This window comes from Camellia sinensis, chromosome 4, assembly GCF_055761805.1.
Source record: "Camellia sinensis isolate YWXY chromosome 4, ASM5576180v1, whole genome shotgun sequence".
In the NCBI taxonomy this organism is placed as follows: Eukaryota; Viridiplantae; Streptophyta; class Magnoliopsida; order Ericales; family Theaceae; genus Camellia; species Camellia sinensis.
Genome location: NC_138964.1, coordinates 176,663,598 through 176,691,221, shown reverse-complemented (window position 1 = coordinate 176,691,221; position 27,624 = coordinate 176,663,598). Strand labels below are relative to the sequence as shown.

General features: G+C 34.8%; 1 protein-coding gene, 1 long non-coding RNA gene and 1 other non-coding gene across 3 annotated transcripts; 2 read left to right on the top strand and 1 right to left on the bottom strand.

Annotated features, from left to right (window-relative positions):
• Nucleotides 1-11,264: 11,264 nt before the first annotated feature.
• TRNAS-AGA (transfer RNA serine (anticodon AGA)) lies at nucleotides 11,265-11,346 on the bottom strand. Its single transcript has one exon. It is a non-coding gene; the product is annotated as a tRNA-Ser (tRNA).
• Nucleotides 11,347-12,062: 716 nt separating this feature from the next.
• Nucleotides 12,063-15,674, top strand: LOC114307160 (uncharacterized). Its single transcript, XR_014327942.1, has 3 exons — nucleotides 12,063-12,344; nucleotides 12,524-12,641; nucleotides 13,700-15,674. It is a non-coding gene; the product is annotated as an uncharacterized LOC114307160 (long non-coding RNA).
• A 35-nt stretch (nucleotides 15,675-15,709) lies between these two features.
• Nucleotides 15,710-24,304, top strand: LOC114304476 (plasma membrane ATPase 2). The gene is given in 13 exon segments (XM_082923878.1): nucleotides 15,710-15,802; nucleotides 17,029-17,216; nucleotides 18,656-18,719; nucleotides 18,839-18,983; nucleotides 19,369-19,533; nucleotides 19,852-20,090; nucleotides 20,403-20,435; nucleotides 20,590-20,635; nucleotides 20,638-20,670; nucleotides 20,812-20,972; nucleotides 21,739-21,964; nucleotides 23,397-23,524; nucleotides 24,117-24,304. Coding segments are annotated over 11 exon segments (1,176 nt in total). The 3' UTR covers nucleotides 21,748-21,964; nucleotides 23,397-23,524; nucleotides 24,117-24,304.
• Nucleotides 24,305-27,624: the final 3,320 nt, after the last annotated feature.

The following is a 27,624-nucleotide window of genomic DNA, read 5'->3' as shown; positions in this document are numbered from 1 at the left end:
TCTTTGACAGGACCCATTTCAATATTATGATAGGTGCAGCATCTAAGAGATGTTGGAACATTACTCCATGCAGGGGCAGACGTAACTGCCAACCATGCTTTTGGCTTTTTGTCCTTTATGCAAGAGTTTCAAAAATGTGTGATAGCTCAAATTTGAGTTTGCTGAATCGTCTGAATTTGTGCATACGGGTCGGCCACTGGATGACCGGTGCAACATTTGTCACCCTTACCTTTGTTGACTGCGGCTATCACCTTGTGGCCCGACGACCGGCAAGTCAAAACACTGCGGCTATCACTTGTGGCCCGACGACCGGCAAGTCAAAACTCAGGCCATTCAGATAAACTCAAATTCGAGTTACATAGACATAAAGCTTCCCCTAGGCAGTCGACTAGCTTTGATTCATCAAGTGCCATTGCCCCTCATTTGAAAAATAAATACATAAATAAAATTATATATGTATATTTTATAGGGAGCTCTGGTCATAAATCTAATTTTTAAACTTATTTGGCATTCACTCCACGTGTTAAACTCAAGGTCATAAGCATATGTAATTTTTGTTAGCTAAATTTAATAGATGTGGATTTATAAATATAAATTTTTTTTATAAAAAAAGAAGTGAATAAAATGATTTCGAAAAATAAAAGAATAATATTTTTTTATTGAAGTTAATTAGCGGCTTTCCGAAGTTCCAAATTGATAGATCTTGGAAAAACACACGGAATAAAAATAAAAATCATCAACGGACTGCCAAGCACAAAGTTATAATATGTTGAAGTTTACCATGCACAAATTTTTTTATTTCTTTTTTTACGACTTCAGGCACATGTTTGTCCAAATTCTGGTACCTATCTGTCCAAGTTATGGGGACAAATAAATTAAAATAATTTGAAAAGATAAGTAAAAATAATGGGACACATGGATTAAAATAATTTGGATTAGATATGGGGGACAAATAGTAGGGGTGAGCATGGTCCGGATTGGACCGGATTGGGATAAAACCAGGACCAATCCGTTATTTACGGTTCCTAAAAAATTGGAACCAATCCAATCCGTTTAAATCATGGAACCAATCCGAACCAATCCATTTAAATACAGATTAGATCGGTTTAGAACCACGGATTCACATAATTAAATAACAAAAATATATATATAACACTTGAATTTCATAAAAATATAAACATAGCGCTATATTAGTTCCATAATAGCAACATGTTTTTCTATAATAACGACATACTGTTCTAGAATTTAAACAACCATAAGAAAACTGGTTTCATCATAAGTATTTAGACCATTGCAAATTAAAACTTAAAACTAACAAACAAAAGTAATAAAAGAAGATATTATACGATTTTAGGTTTGAGTTTAGATTTTACATAGAATAAGAAAAGATACTATGGGGGAGGATGTATAATAAAAATATAGACTATTTGTATACGGTCCGGATCGGTTCCAATCCGGAACCGTGGGATTCAATCCGGAACCAATCCGTGAACTACGGATTTTTAATTATTCAATCCGGAACCGAACCACGGATTCAAAAAACCAATCCAAACCTATCGGATTGGACTGGACTGGATCGGATTACGGATTTCACGGATTCCTTGCTCAGCCCTAACAAATAGGTTAAAAATATGGAGGTAGATTGGTTCAAATATAGGAACAAATACGTTAAAATAATGGAGTATCTAGAGACATGTTATATTTCATTAAATCCTAATTAAGATTTTTTAAACCTTCAAGTCTTATTAAGTTTTTAATTGTCAGAATTACCCTTCAAACAACGATTGTTCATAATTTATGATTATCTATAAAGGAACCTGATGATTTGACATTTATTTTGATTTTCAAAACTTTAAAATATCAACTTTCAAATTGAAAAAACTAAAAAAAAAAAAATCTGCAAAATTTTTTTTTGAAAAATTTGAAAAAAATATTTTTTTTTGTGTAAAATTGAAAATTTTGTGTCTATAAAAGAGCATGATGATGGAACATTAATGTGCAAAATTAAAAAAAAAAAAAAACTTTAAAAATGAAAAAACTGATAATGTTATCAGTTTTTAAAACTAAAAAAAATGATAATGTTCTCGATTTTATTGGATAGTTGAATCAAATAAAAAAGTAGAAGGGCAAAAACGTTTAATCTGATACTTCGTTTTTTCCCCTCATCCGTTTTTTTCCCTCATCAATTAATGAAATAATTTTCTGAAACACTACTATGCAAAATTAATAATGTTTTTAGTTCTAAAAATTGAGAAAAATTGATAATATTTTCAGTTTTACTAAATAGGACTGACTTATTGATTCAAAAAATCTTAAATAAGACCTGAATTACCATAACATTTGTAAGTAAGATTTTTAGATAATTAACTCTAAAATAATTTAGAAAATTAAATTATTATTTTTTGTTGAGAAAAAGTTTATATTGCATTACCATAACAGATATAGTCATACACAACTTACAGCGTCAAAATAGACGCAACGTATACCACATGCTTAAGAAACTAAGCTATGTTTTAGACACCAAGAAAAGCAAAACAATAGTTGAACTTAATAAAATGCTGAAAAAGAAAGCACAAGCACAACCTAAAAGTCAATACTGCTGCTAGCAACTGTAGCTCCGCTAGAAACTGTAGGACAATTTTACTGTACTTAAAAAGATTAAATTTTGTTGTGTACAAAACAACAATAAGAATAAAAGAAATAGAGAAAATGAGAGAATTTATTTGATTACAAAAATCAAACTCGAAATAAAAATAAATAAATAAAACCACAGATTTTATTTTGTTACAAAAACAAAAATAAAATCTGATTAAATAAACATAATAAAAACAGAATAAAATTAAACAACTTACTTGGTTAATTTATTTGAATAACTTTTCTGATCAAGTCCAGTGTTTAACACTGTGTCCTTAAGACAGATTCGTCCTCTCCACGGTGCTTTCAGAATTTGGACGTCTATCTCCCAAGATGAAATGATCTTACCACAAACAATAGCAGCACTACAAATTGTTTGCCTTACGAACACACTAAGTGTTTACACTCTTTCTTTCGGAAATAAAATGCAGGAAGATGAAGAATATAATTTGCAGAGGATGGGTACGAAAATTGGAATGAAATCCAAATGGGAGGCTAGTCTATTTATAGATGCAAAGGTGACTCTTGGTTTTGAATTGAACATGCATGAAACCTGTTAGATTCAAATTTAAACAGATTGAATCTGTTTATTCAAACAGATAGAAACGGGAAGGGCTCTGTTTGGATGAGCAATAAATCCAAAACAGTTTAATTCTGTTTGAAAACGGGAAGGGTTCTGTTTGGATGAGCAATAAATCCAAAACAGTTTAATTCTGTTTGAAAACGGGAAGGGCCCTGTTTGGATGAACAATAAATCCAAACCAGTTTAATTTGAATTCTGGATTTTATTTTAATAAAAAATAAAATTAAATTCAAATGTTTTTGGCCCAAAAAGATTAGAAGCCCAACCCAACCACACAATACGCACCCGCGCCCAAGCCCAGCCCGCCCGGACGGACGACGGGGCGCGCGCGTGTGTGGTGATTTTTGGGTCCAATGGGTCTAGCCCATTTTGCCCATAACCTCTCCCTCTAAAACACTTGGGTACCCCTTGGGGCACACCCCAAGTATCTCACCCTAAGCCTTATAAACCCTTTCAAAACTTCCCACCAAATCAATGTGGGACAAGCCAATTTACCACCTTAAGGAATTTCTACCAAAACTCCATTTCCATTGAGCACACTTTGGCTTCAATTTCCTATTCACTCGGTAATGGTTTTAAGCAACCAAATATACCACGTGAATCACAACGCGGCATAGAACGCGTTACCACTTTGACCCGAGTAAATCGACACTCGGGGCCCACCTAAAAAATAGACCGAACTTAGGAAAAAATTCTGGTTTTATCCAGAATTTTATAACCATTTCCAACAATCCCCCACATGAATGGAATTTGATGACAACGGAAATGCAACAATATGCAGATTTTAACGAAAGAGTATAAGTCAAAAATATCTTGCATCAGGATAGGTAGTTTTCGGCCTTGAACCTTCCCTAGTGATAACCTATCGAATTACTGGCTAACCAATGGACGCGATGCCTTGAATTGTTCAGCCGTTTTGTGTAAGCCAAGACAATAGATTTCACACAAAATATCTTCTAACACATCGTGGTTCTCACTGTTGTGTTCATTTTGGCCTTGAACGCGCCTGGTTTTCATAAGTGTTTCTAGAGAATTTAGCCTTTTCATTCTCATAGAACCGGCCCCAGTTCAACACTCATATAGGTGATTCTTATTGTGAGTATCTCCTTATACTCGTCTTGATTTTCTACCTTAATCAAGAAATAAGTAATCATTAAAAGCAAAGCTTATCCTTTATACCCCTGCATACAACATATGTTGCAGATATCACTCTCACCATAGGAATGGGTAGGGAATTTTTAATCCCTTGGTGATTTCTGGTGAGCCATACATAACTTAGTTGTACCTTTGAACTTAGTTCTTGGGATCTCCAGTCATATAAGTAGGGTTACCATTATGACGACTCTTATGTAATAGGCTTTAATCCCATTCCCTTCGATGAACTATACACTAGCTTTTTTGTCAAACCTTTTGTTAACGGATCCGCAATATTCTCTTTAGATTTTATATAATCTATTGAGATTATTCCGTTTGACAACAATTGCCTTACAGTATTATGTCGACGACGAATATGTCGTGACTTACCATTATACATGTGATTCTGTGCCCTGCCTATTGCAGATTGACTATCACAATGAATGCAAATAGCTGGCACAGGTTTTGGCCACATTGGAATGTCTTCTAAGAAGTGACGAAGCCATTCTGCTTCTTCACCTGCTTTGTCTAAAGCAATGAACTCGGATTCCATTGTGGATCGTGCGATGCAAGTTTGTTTCGTGGACTTCCAAGAAACAGTAGCGCCTCCTAGAGTAAAGACATATCCACTAGTGGATTTTGAATCTTTAGTATCCGATATCCAATTGGCACCACAATAACCTTCGAGTACTGCTGGATATCGAGTAAATCTTAGATATCTAAGAACCCGAATGATCGCTTTCCAATGGTCTTCTCCAGGGTTACTAGTGTACCTACTCAATTTACTGATAGCATAAGTTATATCAGGACGAGTACAATTCATTAGGTACATTAGGCTTCCAATGATTTGGGAGTATTTTAACTGAAACACTGCATCACCTTTATTTTTTGATAAATAAAGACTGATGTCTACAGGTGTTCTAGCTAAATTCAAATCATCCTTGATAAATTTATTAAGAATTTTCTCAATATAATGAGATTGAGATAATGCATATCCGTCAGATGTTTTAGTAATTTTCATTCCTAATATAACATCTGCGACCCCCATATCTTTCATATCAAATCTTTTGTTAAGCATCTGCTTAGTTGATTTGATCATGTTTTGACTGCTTCCAATGATAAGCATGTCATCTACATAAAGACAAACTATGACATATCTTTGGTCAGTGTTTTTAACATAGACGCATTTGTCACATTCGTTTATCTTAAACCCATTAGTAAGCATTGCATGATCAAATTTTCCATGCCATTGCTTAGGTGCTTGTTTTAATCCATAAAGAGATTTTACAAGTCGACAAACTTTCTTTTCTTGCCCTGATACTACAAACCCTTCGGGTTGTTCCATATAGATCTCTTCATTTAGATCACCGTTTAAGAAAGCTGTCTTAACATTCATTTGATGTATTTCTAAATTAAACAACGCTGCTATAGAAATAAGCATGCGAATGGATGTTATTCTTGTTACAGGGGAATATGTGTCAAAATAGTCCAGACCTTCCTTTTGTCTGTAACCTTTAACAACAAGTCTTGCTTTATACTTGTCAATTGAACCATCTGCTTTCATTTTTCTCTTGAATATCCATTTATATCCAAGAGGTTTAGAACCTGGTGGAAGATGCACCGATTCTCAAGTATGATTTTGCATAATGGATTCAATTTCATTATTAACAGCCTCTTTCCACAAAGGTGCTTCAGGACCTGTCATTGCTGCCTTAAAGCTTTGAGGTTCATTTTCTAACAAGTATGTCAGAAAATCTGGACCAAAGGATTTTGATGTTCTCGCTCTTTTACTTCGTCTTGGTTCATCATTAGGTAAATCCTGTTGGTCGAGACTATTACTAGTCTCTTGTGTTTAATTGTCATTAGTCTCTTGACTTTGTGTACAATCATAAGTTCTTTTCTGTGAACTTAATTCCTGTCCTTTCTTGTAAGGAAAGACATGTTCAAAAAACACAACATTCCTTGACTCTATAATAGTGTTCACATTTATATCAGGTATTTCTGATTTATAAGTCAGAAACCGATATGCACTACTATTCTGAGCATAACCAATAAACACACTGTCTATTGTTTTTGGTCCAATCTTAGTCTTTTTAGGAACAGGAACTTCAACTTTTGCCAAACACCCCCATACTTTTAAGTATTTGTAGGAAGGCGATCGACCTTTCCACAATTCATAAGGAGTGCTGTTGGTTCTCTTGTGGGGTATTCTATTAAGAACATAATTAGCAGACAATATTGCTTCCCCCCACAAGTTCTGTGGTAAGCCTGAACTTAGTAACATGACATTCATCATTTCTTTTAGGGTTCTATTCTTCCTTTCAGCAATTCCATTTTGCTGTGGAGAATAAGGGGCTGTAGTTTGGTGAATAATGCCATGTTGTGCACAAAATTCATTTAATGGTGCATCATATTCACCACCCCTATCACTTCTAACCATTTTAATGGTTTTACCATGTTGATTTTCAACTTCTATTTTATAGAGTTTAAACATTTCTAAGGCTTCATTTTTACTTCTAAGTAAATAAACATAACAATATCTTGTGCAATCATCGATAAATGTTATGAAATACTTTTTGCCACCTCTAGTTTGAATAAATTTTAAATCACATACATCAGTGTGAATTAATTCTAGAGGTTTGGTTTTTCTTTCAACCGATTTAAATGGAGCCTTAGTTAGTTTCGCTTCTACACAAATTTCACATTTATGATTAGGATTAATTTCAAACGTTGGTATATGATCTAAAATAATTAATCTACGCAAAGCATCAAAATTCACATGTCCTAATCTACCATGCCATAAATTTGACTCAAGAATATAAACAAAAGATGTGTTATTCTTATTCATAGCAACTTTCGGTACAACTGTCATTACATTCAACTTAAAGAGACCATCACTCATGTATCCCTTACCAACATACATACCACTCTTTGTTAATACAAATTTATCAGACTCAAATATAAGCCTAAAACCATTTTTACTTAACAAAGACCCAGAAGCTAAATTCTTCCGGATGTCAGGTACATGCAGTACGTTGTTGAGGGTTAGTTCTTTCCCTGATGTCATCTTCAAGATCACTTTCCCTTGTCCAGCCACAGTAGAAGTAGAAGAATTTCCCATAAAAAGTTGTTCACCATTTGCAGCCTCATTGTAGGTAGTGAACATCTTCTTGTCCGCACAAATGTGACGAGTTGCTCCAGTGTCAACCCACCACTTTTTGGGATTTCCAACCAAGTTAGCCTCAGACACCACAGCAGAAAGGTTGATGTCATTCACTCCGTCAGAGATGTAATCCAATTCTGTTACATTGGCCTGATTGGTGGTCTTCTTACTTGTACTTCCATGATTCTTCTTAGGGCGGCGGCAGTCAGAAGCTCGATGTCCAGTTTTGCCACAGTTATAGCATTTTCCTTTGAACTTCTTGCTACTATCGCCTTGTTTAGGACCATCTCCAGTAAACTTCCTCTTTTTGTTATGTGGTTTATGAACTTGTTCAACCACATTAGCCTTGGACTCAATGGGATTTTTCCCATTCCTCTTTTCAGCCTTTCGGTTATCTTCTTCAATTCTTAATCTTACAATCAATTCATCCATAGTCATCTCTTTGCGTTTATGTTTTAAATAATTTTTGAAATCTTTCCAAGCCGGTGGTAACTTTTCCACTAAAGCAGCGACTTGGAATGACTCGCTAAGAGACATACCTTCTGAATAAATATCATGCAAAATTATTTGAAAACTTTGAACTTGAGATATTACCGTTTGGGAGTCTACCATAACAAAGTCCAGAAATTTACCGACGACAAATTTCTTCGTGCCGGCATCTTCTGTCTTGTATTTCTTCTCCAAAGAATCCCACAATTCTTTTGCTGTTTTCAGAGGACTGTATACATTATACAGCATATTGTCAAGGCCAATTAGGATGTAGTTTCTGCACAGGAAATCTGAATGTTTCCAAGCATCTACAGTGGCAACAACTTACCGATCACTTTCACCCTCTTTAAGTGCTGGAGCCTCTTCATGGAGAAACCGGGCCAAATTAAGAGTTGTAAGATAAAACAGCATCTTCTGCTGCCATCTCTTAAACTCGGTACGGTTAAATTTTTCCGATTTTTCTCTATGATTGATTGGTACATGAACATGGTTCTGGATAGGGACCGATGTAGGTGTAACAATAGGAGTACCACTGCCAGATGCAGTTTCAGTTGTAGTAGCCATAATCTCTGATTACAAAAATCAGAAAAAATTAAAACACAAATTAATTTTCTAGTTACTAAAACCAGAAAATAAATTATAACAACAAAATAATTTTATTTTCCTTGTTACTAAAACTAGAAAAATAAAATATCACAAGAATTTTCTGTAATACCAAATAATATTCTGAATTGTTAATGACACCAGTATCGTACTACTAGCTGTTGTCAAAGAAAAGAGACAGTATATTACTACTATCTGTCAAATAGCATAAATCACTATTTGTTTTTCCAACCAGAATATTAATTTGAAAACACAGAAAATTAAATACAATGAAGATACCCAAAAAGGAGTCTGTCTTAAGATTGTAGGGCAAACTTACTGTATTTAAAAAGATTAAATTCTGTTGTGTACAAAACAACAACAAGAATAAAAGAAATAGAGAAAATGAGAGAATTTATTTGATTACAAAAATCAAACTCGAAATAAAAATAAATAAATAAAACCACAGATTTTATTTTGTTACAAAAATAAAAATAAAATCTGATTAAATAAACATAATAAAAACAGAATAAAATTAAACAACTTACTTGGTTAATTTATTTGAATAACTTTTCTGATCAAGTCCAGTGTTTTACACTGTGTCCTTAAGACAGATTCGTCCTCTCCACGGTGCTTTCAGAATTTGGACGTCTATCTCCTAGGATGAAATGATCTTACCACAAACAATAGCAGCACTACAAATTGTTTGCCTTACAAACACACTAAGTGTTTATACTCTTTCTTTCGGAAATAAAATGCAGGAAGATGAAGAATATAATTTGCAGAGGATGGAGTACGAAAATTGGAATGAAATCCAAATGGGAGGCTAGTCTATTTATAGATGCAAAGGTGACTCTTGGTTTTGAATTGAACAGGTATGAAACCTGTTAGATTCAAATTTAAACAAATTTGAATCTGTTTATTCAAACAGATAGAAACGGGAAGGGCTCTGTTTGGATGAGCAATAAATCCAAAACAGTTTAATTCTGTTTGAAAACGGGAAGGGTTCTGTTTGGATGAGCAATAAATCCAAAACAGTTTAATTCTGTTTGAAAACGGGAAGGGCCCTATTTGGATGAACAATAAATCCAAACCAGTTTAATTTGAATTCTGGATTTTATTTTAATAAAAAATAAAATTAAATTCAAATGTTTTTGGCCCAAAAAGATTAGAAGCCCAACCACGCACCCGCGCCCAAGCCCAGCCTGACTGGACGGACGGCGGCGGCGGCGCGCGCGTGTGTGGTGATTTTTGGGTCCAATGGGTCTAGCCCATAATCTCTCCCTCTAAAACACTTGGGTACCCCTTGGGGCACACCCCAAGTATCTCACCCTAAGCCTTATAAACCCTTTCAAAACTTCCCACCAAATCAATGTGGGACAAGCCAATTTATCACCTTAAGGAATTTCCACCAAAACTCCATTTCCATGGAGCACACTTTGGCTTCAATTTCCCATTCACTCGGTAATGGTTTTAAGCAACCAAATATACCACGTGAATCACAACGCGAGATAGAACGCGTTACCACTTTGACCCGAGTAAATCGACACTCGGGGCCCACCTAAAAAATAGACCGAACTTAGGAAAAAATTCTGGTTTTATCCAGAATTTTATAACCATTTCCAACAGAAACTGCACGCAACATTAGCAAAACATTGCAAAGATAGCAAGAAAACACACGGCCAAAGCTGGAAAGGTTAGCACAACCCAAGCTACTAGATCAAAAAGCTCAGCGCTAAGGAAAAAGATGGGTTGAAGCCATCCTCAATCCCTGACTCTCTCTTACGTTTGCCAAGATCAGGGGTGTGGAGCTGAAGGAGTTCAGCAGTATTAGTCAATACATTTGGACCTAAGTCATCTTCAATCCACGACTCCCTTTTACGTTTTTCTAGATCGGAAGTGTGGAGCTGAAAGAGTTCAGCAGTATTGATCAATAGATTTGAACCTGAAAAGGCATTTGGGAAGAAGGGTTGCGTTGGGTTTGGGGTTATTTTAGTCATAAAAAAATAGACTTTTTATCTTAATAAGATAAAATATCACATTCAATTCATAATTATTACATTCTTTCTCTCAAAAAAAGTCAAAAAGTCATTTCCAAACAAGACTTTTTAACCCCAGGTTAACATAGCTAAAAAACTAACCTACTTCCCAAACGAACTCAAAGGATGATCTTGGAGTTTGGATAATGCTTAGAGCCTCCGCATTGGAGACATATATCACCAAAGATGGGTTAAAATAATTTATACATATGACTTAAAATAATTTGTATAAATAGATAAAAATATTGGCATACAATTTCGACAAATAAATTTAAATATTGGGATAAATAGATAAATTAAAATAATTTGGAGAAATAGAGAAAAATATTGGGACAAATAATTTGTATAAATAGATAAAAATATTGACATTCAATTTCGACAAATAAATTTAAATATTGGGATAAATAGATAAAATAATTTAGATAGATAGATTAAAATAATTTGGAGAAATAGAGACAAATATTGGGACAAATAAGTATGTTGTACAAAAAATAAAATTTCAATATAACACATTGCATTACATTATACATATAAAGTATCATAAAATAATATGGTTAAGAAATTAAGAAATGAAATTCAAAAATTAAATGCACATCGTAATTTATTTATAAAAAAAAAGAAAAATATGATAGTGGTAAAACGTGAACGGCAGGATTCGAACCTGCGCGGGCAGAGCCCACATGATTTCTAGTCATGCCCGATAACCACTCCGGCACGTCCACCTTTTTATGTAATCTTTTTATATCATATTATTTGAATATTATTAAATTAAAGCTTTATTTTAGCTGGATGAATTTCACATTAAATCCAAACACAAAGCTAAAAATGTGTGGTCATGATCATCACAGCCCAAATTGCCTACCAAGGCACAAAATGAATTAAAATCCTACTATAGTGGTCACACATTTCAAAATTTGAAACTCATGTGATTAAATTTCTGACAAATCAAAATTAATACATAACAATTATATTTGTTTAGATATATTAGATTTGATGGGATTAACATCCATATGATTATTATTATTATAAAAAGGGATTAATAAAATCGTATTACTTAGTTTAACTAATTAAACAGAATCTCTCTTTGATATTTCATTTTGCATTTTGCATAGCACCTCAATCTTAGGATTCCATAGTTCCCCATAAGGATGTCATATTCAAATAGACTATTAGTTCAAACTTTAATTTTCTTAACCAAATATTATATTGTGTATTTTGTTAAATTATTAAGGTCATGTTGCCACCACACAACAATTTGCACTTATACAATTTAGGGTCACGTTGCAGTGTGCAACCCTCGAAAGGTTGCACACCATATGCACCTTCATTATTGACCATTAGATTTTCATTATTGACCATTAGATTACATAAGTTGATCTTGACGGTTGAATTATTTAATTTTGAAAAATTTGACACCGGAGCAACCGGTTGACAGATCTATATTCTCTTTTCTTGCATAGTATTCTCTCTACTTTCACTTTCGTCTCTCTCTGTCGCCCCCTCTCTCTCTCTCTCTCTGTGTTGCCCCTTCCTTCCATCTCTTCCCCTCGCTCCTCTCGCTCTCTTCTCTCTCTATTGCGCTTATTCCTCTCTCTTTCTCTGGTTCGATTGATTGCAAGCCGAAGTGGTTGTTCTGTTTAAAACCCTAATCTAACCCAGTGAGCCTCTGTTTGGTTTCTAAGAAAATAAGGAATTTTTTTTTGGAAGAGCATTCAACAAGGTATGCCTCCCTCTTATTATTTCTGAAACCCTCCCTCTTCTAAAACTCTGTTCTTTTTCAATTTTTACTCTGTTTTCTCTCTCTGAATTTGTATTCCAATCTCTCCTGTTTCACACTCATTCGAAATTTGTACGAATGAGTGTCTGTGTCTGTGTAACTTGATTTTGATTTTCATTCAGTTGGTAAATAGGAGAAATTATTCAATGCTCGTGGAGCAATGGTAAATAGGCAATTCAAGTTGTTCTGAATCAAGTTCCTTCAAGTTGTTCTCAATCGACAGCCGACGATCTTCTGGAGGTGCGAATTGCAAATCTCTCTCTCTCTCTCTCTCATAACGAACAGAGCTTTGTTCCCAATCTCTGTTATTGTACATTTTCGATGTCATCGAAGATGCTTTCAAGATCACACTGATTATCTGTGCGTGAGATGAGTTCTCGTTGATTCATTCAAATTTGTTCGATTTTTATCATTTTGATTGCTGTTAAGAGTTTAATTTTAATTTATATTTTGGTCGATTGATGCTTATTTTATATTAATCTATAAATCTGGAGTGTTCTTGTTCTGTTTCTTTAGGTTTTGTAAGTTGATTTTGTGTGTATGTTTTTTCAAGTGTTTGGTATAGAACACAAAAGTTTCTAGGGATTTGATTTTGGTTTTTTAATTTTGTATAATTTTGAGTTTTGAAAGCTGTTAATTGATGAAGCTAGGGTTTATGAGGTTAATTTGATGAAGCTAGGATTGGGTGGATGTTAATAGGGAAGGTGCATTGATACTTACACAACTATGGCTTTAGTTTTCGAGTTTGAATAAGACTTTTTGACTGGAAAAATAAAGCCCTAAGCAAGTGCATGTGGGTTTTCACACTTTGTTGGGTTGTTTTGACTTCATCCACTAGCATTTTATAATCTCCACCTCTACTTTTATTTTTGGGAAGCCATTCCAAAATAAAAGATAAAATTGAATTCATAAATTAAACTGTATCTAGGACAACTTGATAGATTCTAACATTGATTGTGCCCTATGATGACGTTGAGGTTGTTCACTTCGTAAGATGACACTGCCTTAATGAAATTCAATTTTTTTTTTTAATTTTTTGATAAGTACATCTATTAGGATAGATAAACAAGTGCTATAATGACTATGTTTCCTTGGTGGAGGCCCGACCTGCATGCTCTTTGCTTTCCAAACTAAACCTTGGGGAATTGAGCTGGATAGCATCCTGAGTTTAGTGTTGCATGATATACTGTCCTCTGTCTCTATTCTCTTCTTGCTTCATTTTTTTCTTTTTTCTTTTTCTTTTTTTTTTATAAAATGTTTTGATCATATTTTCTTTTCCTTTGTCATGTTTTTGTTAGGTAAGGAAGAGAGACTCAAACTTTTAGTCTGTTTATTAAGGTAATGCAACCTGCGTAGCTGCGGTATCATTTTTCACTCATTATTAGATTGTTTTTAGTGTTTTTCTTTTTTGCGTTGGCACTTGGCAACTTAGTCCAAGTGTTTGTTAACTAGATTATTATTTAACAAATCCATTCATATGTGCATGTGGTGCAATTGATGAATGTATTGTACAACCTAGATGGTGTAGGATATTTTCAATTCCCACATTAAGTATGTATGTCAACTGATGAATGTACTATAACTTTTAAGATTTTTGTTTGTTTTTTCCCTAATCAAAGATACTAGAAGTTTATTCTTCTTGTCTTTCTTCACAAGGAATTCTGATTGAAGCCTGATGGATTAGTTACATGTGGTATAATCTATTTCTAACCATTTGCAATTTATCTCTATGCCTCAGTTACATGGATGTAGTTAGTTATTTTTAACCATGTGAGGAACTATGCTTTTAATCTTTGGAAGAACAAGGGATTGAGGGAGGTACTGTCTACTACCACCAGTTTTATATTTTTCTTATTTGATTGTGTGGAAAGTAGTACTAATGTTGTTAAGGATGGACCCTGGTTTTTTGGGGGGCACTTTCTTGTACTAAAAAAGTGGCACAATATGATGAAATTATCTAAGGAGAGGCTTGATAGAATTTTGATTTGGATTAAGTTGTTTAACATTCGTTTAGAATATTGGGATGATGATGGGCTTAGTAGGATTTCTAGTGCTAGAATTTCATTTGCTAAAATATGTGTGGAAATAGGATTGGATTCTCTTCCTACTGATTTTCTAATCAAATGTGAAGATTAGAGTGTTGAGATTGGGGTTGAATACCTGTGGACTCCATCCAAGTGCTCAAAATGTAAAGTCTTTGGGCATATGGAAGATAAATACATCAAAACTCGAGTGGAGAATTTGTCCAAAGAAAGTATTTCACTGAAGGTGTAAACTTTTGGTGACTAAAAAAAGTTAGTCATTTTATGTTCAATTTTTGCCGACGGCAAAAAAAAATTAGTAGCGAAATTATGCTTTTGACTACAAAAGATTAGTCATTATTAATTAATATTTGTTGGCAAATAATAATTTAGTCGCTAAAGGGTGAGAAATTTTATTACCGCGTGCCCCTCTTCTCTGTTTCACACAAACACTTTCTTCTCTGTTCTCTCTTACACACATAGAACAATCACCACCAAACCTCACCTCAAGCCGCTGTGCTCGATTATCCGCTTTTACAAAGTAGAAGTCATATAGCGCAATGTCCTCAACTTGCTATCTCAAAAACTCTTTCTTCCATGTAGCCAGAATGCCTCTTGGCAACACCACTAGTGGTCTAGCATGGGGATACTTGGCCAGAAAACTCTGCATAAAACTAATTGTCATGAAAGCTTTACCAGAGCTTGGAGCGTGGGCCATGATGTAGCCACCTGGATTCTCTGTAACCAAGTTACTCAGTAGAAAATTGAAGCCCTCAACTTGATGGGGTTTCATCTGCTTTTTGTGCCTGGGATGAGTAGCAATTTCAGTGACATCAAAATCCTGTCCACATAATTTAACCCCATCATGAAATATTTCAGTTGCTTCCTTGTCCTTATAGTCCAGCCTCCATAAAAGTATGTACATGTAGACCTTGTGCCCTAAATCAAAAAGAAAATGAAGCAAATTAGTCAAAGAAAATTCAATAGGGAGAAAATCAGTAGCTTCATACCTACAAAAAAAAAGTTACGAAGAAAATTAAGAAACTAGTAAATTAGCAACATTGTAAAGCTACTAAACATATAAAGAAAATTGGTAGCTCCATACCTACTTTACTTATTCTGTCCTATGCACTACAAGTTTCTCTTTCAGTTGTATGATTTATTTTCTTGGAGCTGTTTGCTTAATCAAGAGTTCTTGTTTGCATGGTAGGATTTACAGCTACGCTAGGGCTTATGTTGTATTTGTTGTCACTGTATAGGTCCAAACTTACTCAGAATGGGTAATAGATGGAGAGTATGATTGGCCTCTTAAATGCTGCCTATGTCATCCTGCGATTGAAGAGGGGACCAATCCTTAAACTATTTGATTTGGTTGCTTGCGTATGTGATCCTGCACATTGTTAAACCTCATGCATGCAATTTTTATCTTGAATGAGAGCTGGATGAATTATACCAACTTACTTACATTTTTTTGGGTTCATATTAGATATTATACATACAAGTTGCTTGGATTCACATATTAAGGTTTTTCCTCCACACACTACTCCAGCTGGATATACTTGTCCTGCCTGTCCCAACCCGGCATGACTTTTTATTTTTATTTTTATGGAAGCTGACCAAAGTTTTATTTATTTCCATTCATTTCTTTTGTTTTTTAATGAACTTATCATGGTTGCATTCCTTTATTACTCTCTTGTCATGTACCTTCAAACAGTTAGGTTCATTACTACTTTTTGTTGAAATTTCCTAAGACAAGTATGCATGTATCGTATTTGTGTTTTGTTTTTATTGTATCAGAAGCTTCAGATAAGAAGGGATTCATGCTAGTAGTGAACCAGTGATACTTGTTGATTTACATGTAAGAAAGTATAATCACTGTGAATCTTGAAAAATTGACAATCATATCTGAAAGTAATCACGAGGGAGTATACAATTGTAGATTAACTATGCTCCAGAATCTAAAAAGCCTTGTCTGAGGCAACCCAAGGTATCAGCCCCAAGCCTCATTTTGAGGCTGAATTTAAACCACTCACTGCAATAAATAGTAGCAGATAATCAGATCAATTGTGATGGCTCCATTGCTGTCAATTATTTTTTCATTTACTACGAAGTTTTGAGTTTTTTTGATAAATATGACTCAAAATACTTCTTTTTTTATGTCTATTTTTTCCCTTTTATTGCTTTAGATTCATACAATTGATGAAAATCAATTTTCATCGTAGATTTCCTTCTTAAATTTATCATATAGCTTTAATTGAGTTGTGAATATTTTTTTAAGCTTTTTACAAAATTTCAGAAAAGTAAAAGATGAGGAATGCCAATTTTCTGTTGACCAAAGTTGATCTGTTGAATAGAAGATGATGCCTTTATTTATGTTTTGGGCAAAAACTTTAAAGCCAGCTCCACCACCCCCTAGTTTTATATAACAGTCTATATTAGAGAATGTGTACAACACTCAGCAAATGGTTGTTACACTTATTTGACATATTTCACTCTGATTAATATCTCAAATATGTAGTAGATATCTGAATGAGACAGTTTTGTGTGTCTTTGATGGTTATGCCTCTTACTTAATGGCTCATATGCTTATTTCTTGAGCTCAACAGGTGCAAGAGAAGAAAGTGAAGAAAATTTCTGACATGAACATTGACCCTTTTAAGGCTGATGGAAATGGCGGTGTTACCAGTTCAAGTGGCTCTTCTACCCCTACACCATATCTTGCAAATGGAGAAAATGCAGATAAATCTTACCATTCTTTGAGCAATGACTTCTCATTCCCACCAAGGGGCATTTCGTCGCTATATTTACCTGCGGTAGTTGTACTCATCTTTTTTTGGTTATTTTCCTGCAGTAATAATAGTTTTCAAAATAAATAACGTAGTATCAGTGTCTTAGATTATGCCGTCATTTCAATATTTTTTTTTTGGGGTGAATAAGACATAAATAAAATTAGAAAATATACAAATTTACAAGGGGTATGCCCCAGGCCCTACCATAACTATACAAAGCCACACATCAAGGAACTACTCCTCACTTAAAGCCCTCAAAAAAAAACAAACGTGCCTACAGCCATACATAGTTCATATATATCTAAGATGTTCAACAGCAACCATATCCTAATAGAATAGGGGTCCTGTACATCTTTAGACCAAAAATGGGAAGCATCATATGGGATATAAAGAAATCGCCCCCCCTGAAAACAAGAGCTATAGTGATTAGGCATGGAGAGCTCCACAGTAGTCACCGTAGCTTCATCTAGTAAGACTATACCAAGATGGCAGCAGTTTAACCATAATGTAAATACATTCAGCACACACAAGCTGCTAGCTAATTCCCAAAAGATAATAATTCTCCTACACAACCGGTAGGAGTAGGCCACAAACCTCAAAATATGATAGTCTATACCAGTCAACAAAGGTTTATATAAAACATAATTACAACTGTAGAATAAACTAAAACTAAAAGCATGACTAGGCGCAAGCTGCTGCCACCACCAAGCTTTAGTTCCTTTGGATAGGCACAGATTGCAGCCACCTCCAATCCACCAGACCAGGACTTCAGTTATCCAAAAGGTCTCCATATAACTAGCAAAACACAGCTGCAGGATTACATGGAAGAAGTACCCATCTCCTGGATGCATATGTAATATGGAATCAATCAACATAACCTGCCAGTAATGAAGAATGAAATAAGTATTAGCAAAAATGAGGTAGTATAGATTACATAATAGCATTAGGCTACAACACACAATATATGGTCTCACAACACTCAACCCACACTTTAGAATCTCAGTACTCTCTGTGATAGCTTCCTTAACCTGCAAATAAAGATGTACTTGATAAATAGAGATTAGTGAACCACTCATATATTGGCTGACTGCACTCAATCCACAGTATATACACTCAAATCTTTGGAGATATTTCATTTTAAGTATGTTTCTTACAACACTCAACCCTCAAAATCTGCTATAGAGCTCCTCAAGCTGCTGCACAAGTTAGCAAACAATTAGAATAACACACATTTTTGCTGACCTTCACTCAACTCTCATTTAGAAAACTCACATCACTCGACAGTCTCCATAACTGATCATATGGGCTTTAAAACAGTCACAGGTTGGTTCTAATGAGCAAGAAACCAGCCATCACCTGTGGATCTAGGCAAATTGTTAATAGACAAAAGTCTCCCTCTTATCATATGAATAATAGATTTAATGACCAGGTACTAGATTTAAAGAGTTCATGCTGTGATTGATAAGTTTGCAGAGCGAGGGTTACGATCTCTTGCAGTAGCTTACCAGGTACTATACTATTGTCATTATTTGCTGGCCATTCTCTCTACTACTCTACTCAACACAGATGTCTTTTTGAATTAGCTATTACTCAGTAGGTAATGGGCTATTTTTAACATTTTCAACAGGAAGTTCCTGATGGATGGAAGGAGAGTTCAGGAAGTGCATGGCAATTCATAGGCCTCATGCCTCTCTTTGGCCCACCTCGACATGACAGTGCAGAGACAATTACAAGGGCTTTGAATGTGGGGGTAAATGTTAAAATGATCACTGGTGTGTATATTCTTTTTCTTTTTCATTCTTTTTGATAAATATTTCTTTCTGTTTTGCTGTTGAATACTCCCGGTCAGTGCTTTTAATCAGATCTGTTTAATCATTACAAAAAAAAAAAAAATTATGAGATGAAAAGATAGATATTACTCCTACCAGATATTTGTGGCTGCAGAGTTCAAGTTATTGTTAGTGTGGGCGCTTATTATTTTAGTTCATGGCATTATGCCATTAAAAAAGTCTTGTTGCATCTTTTTCTTTTTTTTTTTCCAGAATTCTGTTTCTTAAAAATTTCATCTCTTTCTCACTATCTCCAATTATGGGAAATTGGCCTTTTTCATTTATTTTGTTTTTTCCCATTGGCATTGCCCTTTTCAATCTCCACTAGGTGATCAACTGGCAATAGCAAAGGAAACAGGACGGCGATTGGGAATGGGAACCAATATGTATCCTTCATCTGCCTTGTTAGGACAGCACAAGGATGAGTCAATTGCAGCTTTGCCAGTTGACGAGCTGATTGAAAAAGCTGATGGTTTTGCTGGTGTTTTCCCTGGTAATGTTTATTTAATTTTTTTTATCTTTCATTCCTCCTGTAAGTCGAAGATATTTTTTCTACTTTTTGGTTAACTATATCTAAACCTAGACCCTAGGCATAGCTTCCAAGTGAGAAAGGTTTGATACCTTAACTCCTTTAAGTAGGAAGCTAGACCACTTGGCCTAAAGACCAATCTGTTGGTAGTTTTTTTTTTTTATGTAATACGTTTCAATTGTTGCATACACAACAGAATACTGAATTACCAGCACTGAATGTTCACCGAGATCTTCTTCTGTGATTCTTGTTTGATTGGCCATGTTTTATTTGTTGGTACAGAGCACAAATATGAGATTGTAAAACGTCTGCAAGCTAGAAAACATATATGCGGAATGACCGGTGATGGAGTTAATGATGCTCCTGCCCTTAAAAAGGCTGACATTGGCATAGCTGTTGCTGATGCAACTGATGCTGCTCGCAGTGCTTCTGACATAGTCCTGACTGAACCTGGACTTAGTGTTATCATCAGCGCTGTACTAACTAGTCGAGCTATCTTCCAGAGGATGAAAAATTACACGGTAAGTAGAGCTGGCTCTAGGCCTAGACAAGGAGGCAGCCATTTGAGAGTCCTGTACATTTTCAAATGGTGAAATGGTAGAGCTTTTATTATCTAGGAGATGTGTGTCTTATTTGTTAACTTTATTTTCTTTTGAAAAAAAAGGAAAAGAAGGGAAATGTTATTCCTACTCCACTTCTTTATAAACGCACTCTAAAATTTGTCTTTTAGTGTGCATTGAGCCATAGGTATCAAACATATCTTTGTTAGCCAACTGTTGCTCGGACTATTCAAGTTACTAATTTTATTTATATCTTGGGTGTTATTGGTACAGATATATGCTGTTTCTATTACAATCCGTATTGTGGTAAGTATTTTAATTTGGGATGACCATTGAAAAACCTCTTTTAAATTTTAATTTTCACTTTTAATATTATTATTATGAAGTATTTGATGGATCCTCTTGTTCATGGCTTGTAGTTTTCCTTTTACTTACTTCCCTTTTATCTCTGCTTTGACAGCTTGGTTTTATGTTACTCACCCTCATATGGAAGTTCGATTTCCCACCCTTATGGTGCTGATCATTGCCATTCTTAATGATGGTTTGTATTTTGTTACACTAAATACACATTCCCTTTTCCAGTTACCACATGCATGCATATTTCTTCTCATTTTCTTCATTATCTTGAAATACTGCTTTTGTGTGTGGTTCTCAATACTTAACTCCCTTTATGGCATGCCAGGTACCATTATGACAATATCAAAAGATAGGGTGAAATCGTCTCCTCAGCCAGACAGCTGGAAGCTGTTAGAGATTTTTGCTACTGGAATCATTCTTGGCAGTTACTTGGCCATGATGACTGTCATTTTCTTTTGGGCGGCATACGATACAGACATTTTTCCTGTAAGATAAACTTATAACTAGATTAGATATCAAATGAATTTCACATTTTTTCTTCCTTCTAATTCATAATAAGTAAGCCCATTTCTAGTTCCTTTGTTTTTTGTCATCATCATACAATTGGTTTTGTGATCTGCCATTGTGGGATCATCTGCATTGGTTTGCCCTGAGGTGTTTTCTCCACAATTCACTATTAAGTTTGTTGTTTCTTTATGTTAGAAGCCCATATCATGTTTACCTAGGTAGATTATGTTGATTGATATAATCCTTTCCTGGTTGGAGAAAAATCTCCGTAGGAATTTATCTAGTTTACTTGATTTAAGGTGATTTTACCTTTTTGGTTGATTGATAAAGAAGTTGGTTGAACTCTTTAATTTGCCTATGTGGTTAGAAGGTAGTACTTGGTCTTTTGCATGCTTCTATATCCCAACTCTGGAGGTCATGTCGTTAAATTCTTCTAAACCATTATGAAGGAAATTTGTACGACAATGTTTACTGCTATCATGCTTTGCGGACTTATTAATCTATTGTCCGCAAAGCATGATAGCAGTAAACATTTGTACGACAATGTTTACTGCTATGATGATTAGCTGACATGTTGTGTTTTGTGAGGTTTAGATACGAGAGAAGAAATTCAGCTCGGCATATATGCACTTTAAAGAGTTTTTGATTTCCTTCCTTCTGTAGATACATGCTTTGTAAGTTATAATTGTATTTTTGTCTCATATGTTCTGGCAAACTTATTGTGAGTCCTTGGGTGATATTGCAGGTATATTGAATTTTATGATGCAATGTCCATGCCAATGCCTATAGCTCTCTCTGGCCACCTACTTTTCGGACAACCTGTAATGGTTAAACCATCAGAAGCTGAAAAGAACCTTGTTCAAACTAATGCTTCTGGTGGTGGTTCAGTCGTGGGATCCTATGGTGCAGTTGATAGAAAACTGTATGTGGGAAATTTACACTTCAGCATTACAGTATTTCAGCTTAAACAGGTAATATGACTTCCACTACTGAATGTTTTCCATTTTAGCTTGTTTAAATATTACCATTGCTGTTAAAGGAGGAAGAAGGTGTAAGATTTGCTGGAAAATGCCATGTGTGGTGGATGGGAAATTAAATAAATAAACCTCAAAAATGAAAGAAAAAAATGAGCTCTTAGAAGCATCACTAATGGTGAGTGCTTATTAACAGATGATGTAAAAATATAGTAATATGCTGTATTTCCGCGGTAAAACAGAGTATCTTCAAAGACCAGGGGAATACCATCTATGTTCTCGAAGACAACAATAGTCAAGCAAGCTGCTTTATAAAGATAACACAGGTTGAGTTGTGATGGTTGTACTAGATGATGTGTGATGTCTCACAGGGAGCTGTAGATGGGTCAGTGTTCCAGACATTCTGGTGGCCTGTAATGGACAACAGATGCATCATTTGTCGAAACCTTGTCAGTAATGTTAGGAAAATATTTGGAAGTGGCCATTTATTGAGAAAGGGAGGTAGAGTTTGCTTAAGAATCCAGAGATGTAGGTGGAGGTGGTTGGCTTGTGGTGGGGGAAATGCTCAAGGAGTTCAGTGGGGAGGTTAGAAGCTGAAGGATGGGCTGCCAAAAATCTTTTTGGGAGGGTGAAGAAAGGGCAGCAAAGGACAGAATATGAGTGAGGGTGGATGAGGGATCTTGTAGGTGTACAATGTCTTTCATATGGAATGGTCAAGTGGGTAGGTTTGGCAGAATGGGTTTGCCGTTGCTGAAGAAGGTAGAGCTTTAAAAATGGGTAAACAATGTATGGAGGGTACCATAAGGAGCTAGGGCAACGATGCTCAGTGCTGCATGCCTTTTTTTTGAGTTACCATCACTGTTAGCTAAGAAGCATGAGCATGAACATGGACATGGGCCATATTATAATATTTAATGAGTTTTTTGGTTTGGGTTGACACTGCCCCTACCAGCCCCTTTGTCGGTCCATTTCTGCCCACCACCAAGGTGAGAGGTCTTTTGTCCTCTATGATGCTTGCTTGGTACTATTTGGCCTCCAATTTCCCTAGCCATAGAAGGCAAGTTTCCATGCCTCAGTTTCATGCAGACTTGACACATAGAATGATTGAACAAAACTATTCTCGAAGGTAAATTGAGCTTGTCATGCTGAGGGTGATAGGAGTACTTGCCAAGTGCTGGTAATAAATCAATGGCGTTGGTGGCTGGGGAGAGAACTGCCATCTGTCTATGATGTGCATGAGATACTGCAGGATTGGTAGGAAACCGTTGTCGGAGTTGTAGTATGCTTGTGGGGAACTGTCTGGGTAGTATGATACCAGTATGGTACTGCCCTTATAATACATGCTCTTTGCTTGGTACTTTATAAACCCTATTTACTTGGTACTTATTCTGGATCTTATTATATACTTGTTTGGCCATGTGAGATGCAGGTTCTTGGAGGTTCATACATTTCACAAATAGCTCCTCTAGGTTTCCAGATTTCAAGAAATCCAATGGAAATTCCATCTTTGAGTTAGTTACTACACCAACAAAAATTAATGGTGTACATTATCTTTAGGTGAGTCATTCCACTGGTTGTTTATTGCCATGTAAGCCTTTTTTTTAATTATTATTTTTATAATAATATGTCACATGAATAATATTTTAAGTGAAGAAAATATCTTAATACTACCACTACTAGAAAAAGGAGCTTTAGACACGGAATTTTTTGTGACGGTTTAAAAATCGTCGTAAAAACCAAGTATAACTTTTTGCGACACCTTGATTTTCGTCGCAAAAGCTACACATTTGAGATGGATAAAATAATTCATCGCTAATAGTATTTGTTGGGACAGAAAATGACTGTTGCTGATAAATGAGCAAAAAGGCGTTATCATTAGCAACAGAAACAAATTATCCGTCGCAAAAGGATCCATCAGTTGTAACAAATACTAAACCGTGGCCAAAATTGCCTTAAACTTAACTGAAAAATTGCATTTCGGGAGGGGAAAACTTAGTAGAAACTTTTTTGGACATGCAAGATATGATTACGGCTATAATTATATAATTTTGAAAAGATAATATACATTCGAGTTTTATATAATTTTCTTTTATAATTTGAAATGACGATGTTATCCAATCAATACTAATGGTTAATTTTATTTTTACAGATGGTTTTTGGCGTGAAAGTGGATATTCTTTATTTTTGTACAGAGGACATTGTTTTTTTTATAATCCGTTATTATGTTGTCCTTTGTTTTTTTTTTTGGATTACTATTGTTCATACAGATAACTATTGGCATGGTACAAATTGCTTTTGGCATAGAATATATTACTTTTGGCATGGTATAGATTATCATTTGACATGGTATTGTGGATTTTTTTTTTTTTGTGTACGGTAGACATGATTTTTGTATGATCCTCTGTTTTGTATAAAATTATTATTTTAGGTTGGATTATGCTTGATTCGTATGGAATTTCTATTATATTTCGAATTTGATGCTAAAAGTTAAATTTTCTTGGATTGTTATTATTTTCTTTATATACAAGGTACAGGTTGCACAAAATAAATACAGGTTGTGGCGAAATAAATATATATATGTGTATAAAGATAAAAATAAAAATAAAAAAAGTAAAGAAAGTTTTTGATGAATAAACATTTAGTAGCTAAAAAGAAGTGAAGTTGGTGACTAACCAATTCGTAGCCAAAAAGAAATAAAGGCTTTTTCACGATTAAATATTTGGTAGGCAAAAGAAAGAAAATATTTTTAGTGTCTAAATAATTTGTAGTAAAAAAAAGAAAAAGACGAAAAATAAATTTCTTTTTGTGACTAAATATTTAGTAGTCCAAAAAATTTGAAGTTTTTGCCTACTAAAAATTTAGTCGTAAAAAAATTGTCGATATTTTTTACGACTAAAAATTTAGTCACCAAAAAAGTTACAATTTTGTTGCCTACACAAAAGCTTGGTTGCTAGCTAAAGGAGTCAATTAGATGTTTGGCTACAAAATTAATTTGTCGCTGATAATGGAAAAAAGAATTGGCGACTATATATTTTAATCACTAAATAAAACATAGTAGTGATAAAATTTATCTACGACTAACAATTTAGTCGATTAAAGTTCAAATTAAATTTATAAAAAAAATGATGGCGACTAAATTATTAGTCGACGAATGGTATTCTTTGGCTACTAAAATAATTTTAGTCACCAATATTTTTCCCGACAATTAGTCAATGACCAATTGGGTGATAATTTAAGTGGGAATTACATTCGTCAACTAAAAATGATTTTTAACAATTAAAAAATTAATTTTCAAATGTGCAATTTGTTATAGTGTGTAACTACTTTGAAGATAATTCATAGTGTCAAGAAAATTCTAAATGATAATTTTTATATTTTTTTGCAAAGTATATATTATTTAAAATTTATTATCATAATTTTGCGGTGTTGGCGTAAGAGGCGGTACCCTTTGTCCAATTCATTTGAATCCAATTATAATTGAGTTTGTAAGATAAAAGTCATTTAAATTATGACAAATTTCTCACATAAAATTACATAATTATTTAATGCTAATTGAATTTGTAAATATTTATACACAAGCATCAACGTACGTCATTATAACCTCACAATTGCTACAATCATCACTAATGTTGCTGCAACCATCATCAGCATCACTGTCACTATTAGCACCACCACCACCACCACCACCATTATGAAGCCACCATTGTTATTTTTATTTATTTATGTATTTTGATTCATAAGAAAAAGAGATAACAGACAAAACAGAGAAATAGGCAAAGCTGCCTTACATAGTAGAAGGAGAAGAAGAAGCCCCAATGACGTCTGCAACAAGCAGATTTGCAATCTCAGTGGGGGGGATCATTAAGAAACACAAAAGGGACTTGGTGATTTACACCCATATTTGCCAAACCATCCGCACTCTTGTTTCCCACTCTACGTATATGAGCTATTGTGCAGTTGCATCTTTGTATTAGAAACTTAGCATCTTCAAGCAGAGCCCTATACTGAAAGTGCTGAGATGGTGAATCCTTGATGAGTTTAACAACTTGTTTTGAGTCTGTTTCAATGCATGTGTCCTTCATTCCCTTCTCAAGCATTATTGTGAGGCCTCGGTAAACTGCCCAGAGCTCAGCCGCCATGCTAGTTGCTTCCTCAAATTTTCCATGATATCCATGAAGCTAAGCTCCTCTTTCATCCCTGAAAAGGCCTCCATATCCAGCTGGCCCCGGATTGCCTTTTGAACAACCGTCAACGTTGAGTTTAATTTCCCCTACAAAAGGCAAAACCCAATTAGTTCTGTGATTTAGAGGTTGGTCTGTAAAGTGATCAGTTTGGAATGCCTCATATGTCTCTGTGGCTCGGTGTTGAATGGATCTAATAATTTCGTAGACATTTTCATCCTCTTGTCTGAAGGCCACATTGTTTCTATATTTCTAGATTGCCCAAATAGTGTATAAGAACACAATACTCCAAGGCATGTGGTAGGTCTTCCTTTCCTGATTCTTCAAATTTAGTTGTAGCCATTAAGCCACCATTGTTATTACCACTACCTTTATAATCCTTGTCATCGTTATCGTAAAACATACCATCATTTCAAGTAATGAAATTTCATTATCTTTAAATAGTGAAATTTAACCTTATTATTTAGGTGAAATTATTGAAAAAGTGAAATTTCTACTAAAGAAATAAAAATTACAAAATTAAAGGTAAAGATGAACTAGTGAGTAAATGGAAAACTTATGAGTTAAAGAGAGATGTCATCAATGGATTCGTTGGAAAACAAGTGATTGTCACTATCATTTAAATTAGCTAATGATAATTTAATTTTCTTAATTAATTTGTTGTCTAATTAATCCTATAATGTGTGTAATTACCAAAATTTTACTTTAATTTGAAATTCCCTTTCAAAATTTAAGACCCTCCAAGTTTTGCCCCTAAGCCCTCCTACGTTTCTCATGTCTCTTTCTCTTCCTCTCTCACACACGACTATTTCTTCTCATTCTTCCTTCCTCACGGACGATTTTGTTGCTCCCATTCCACCGTTGTACTGCCCGAAATCCAAAGTCGACACTGCCGATTCACGAACTCAAAGTATTTTATTCTGACCAGGTAAGTTGATTTATGTTTCTTTCTTTAGATCATATTATTTGCCCATAATTTCTCACAAATCAACTCCCTCTCTTACCAATCTCTACCTCACACACCTTCATCGCCCTGTAATCACTACGGCACCATGCCACCGTTGGCACCGTCTCTCTGAATACAGCGGAACCCCCTCAATCGCCACAATCCCCACATTCGCACGACCCATCATTACCACCAGACAATCCTACCAGTAAGCCCGTTTTCCATTGCTTTTGTTGTCTCTCTTCATCCTCTCTTGCTTCCTGCCATCATGCTCTAATATATTTCTCTCTCTCTCTTAGCCACCATATTTCGTTCTGGGCATATGTTAATTTCCAGATTTGGTAATTCGAATAGTATTTTGTGTTGGTACTTCATATTTATGTTTGTTTGATCAATTGCAAATATATGTTCGTTTATTTGCCTTGCTCACTTTCTTCCTCCATTCTTTAAGGTTTTTACCAAGCTCCCTCTGGACTTATCTATCCAATACAAGAAAATGCACTTTTAGCGACCACTTTGTCTCTCTCGCT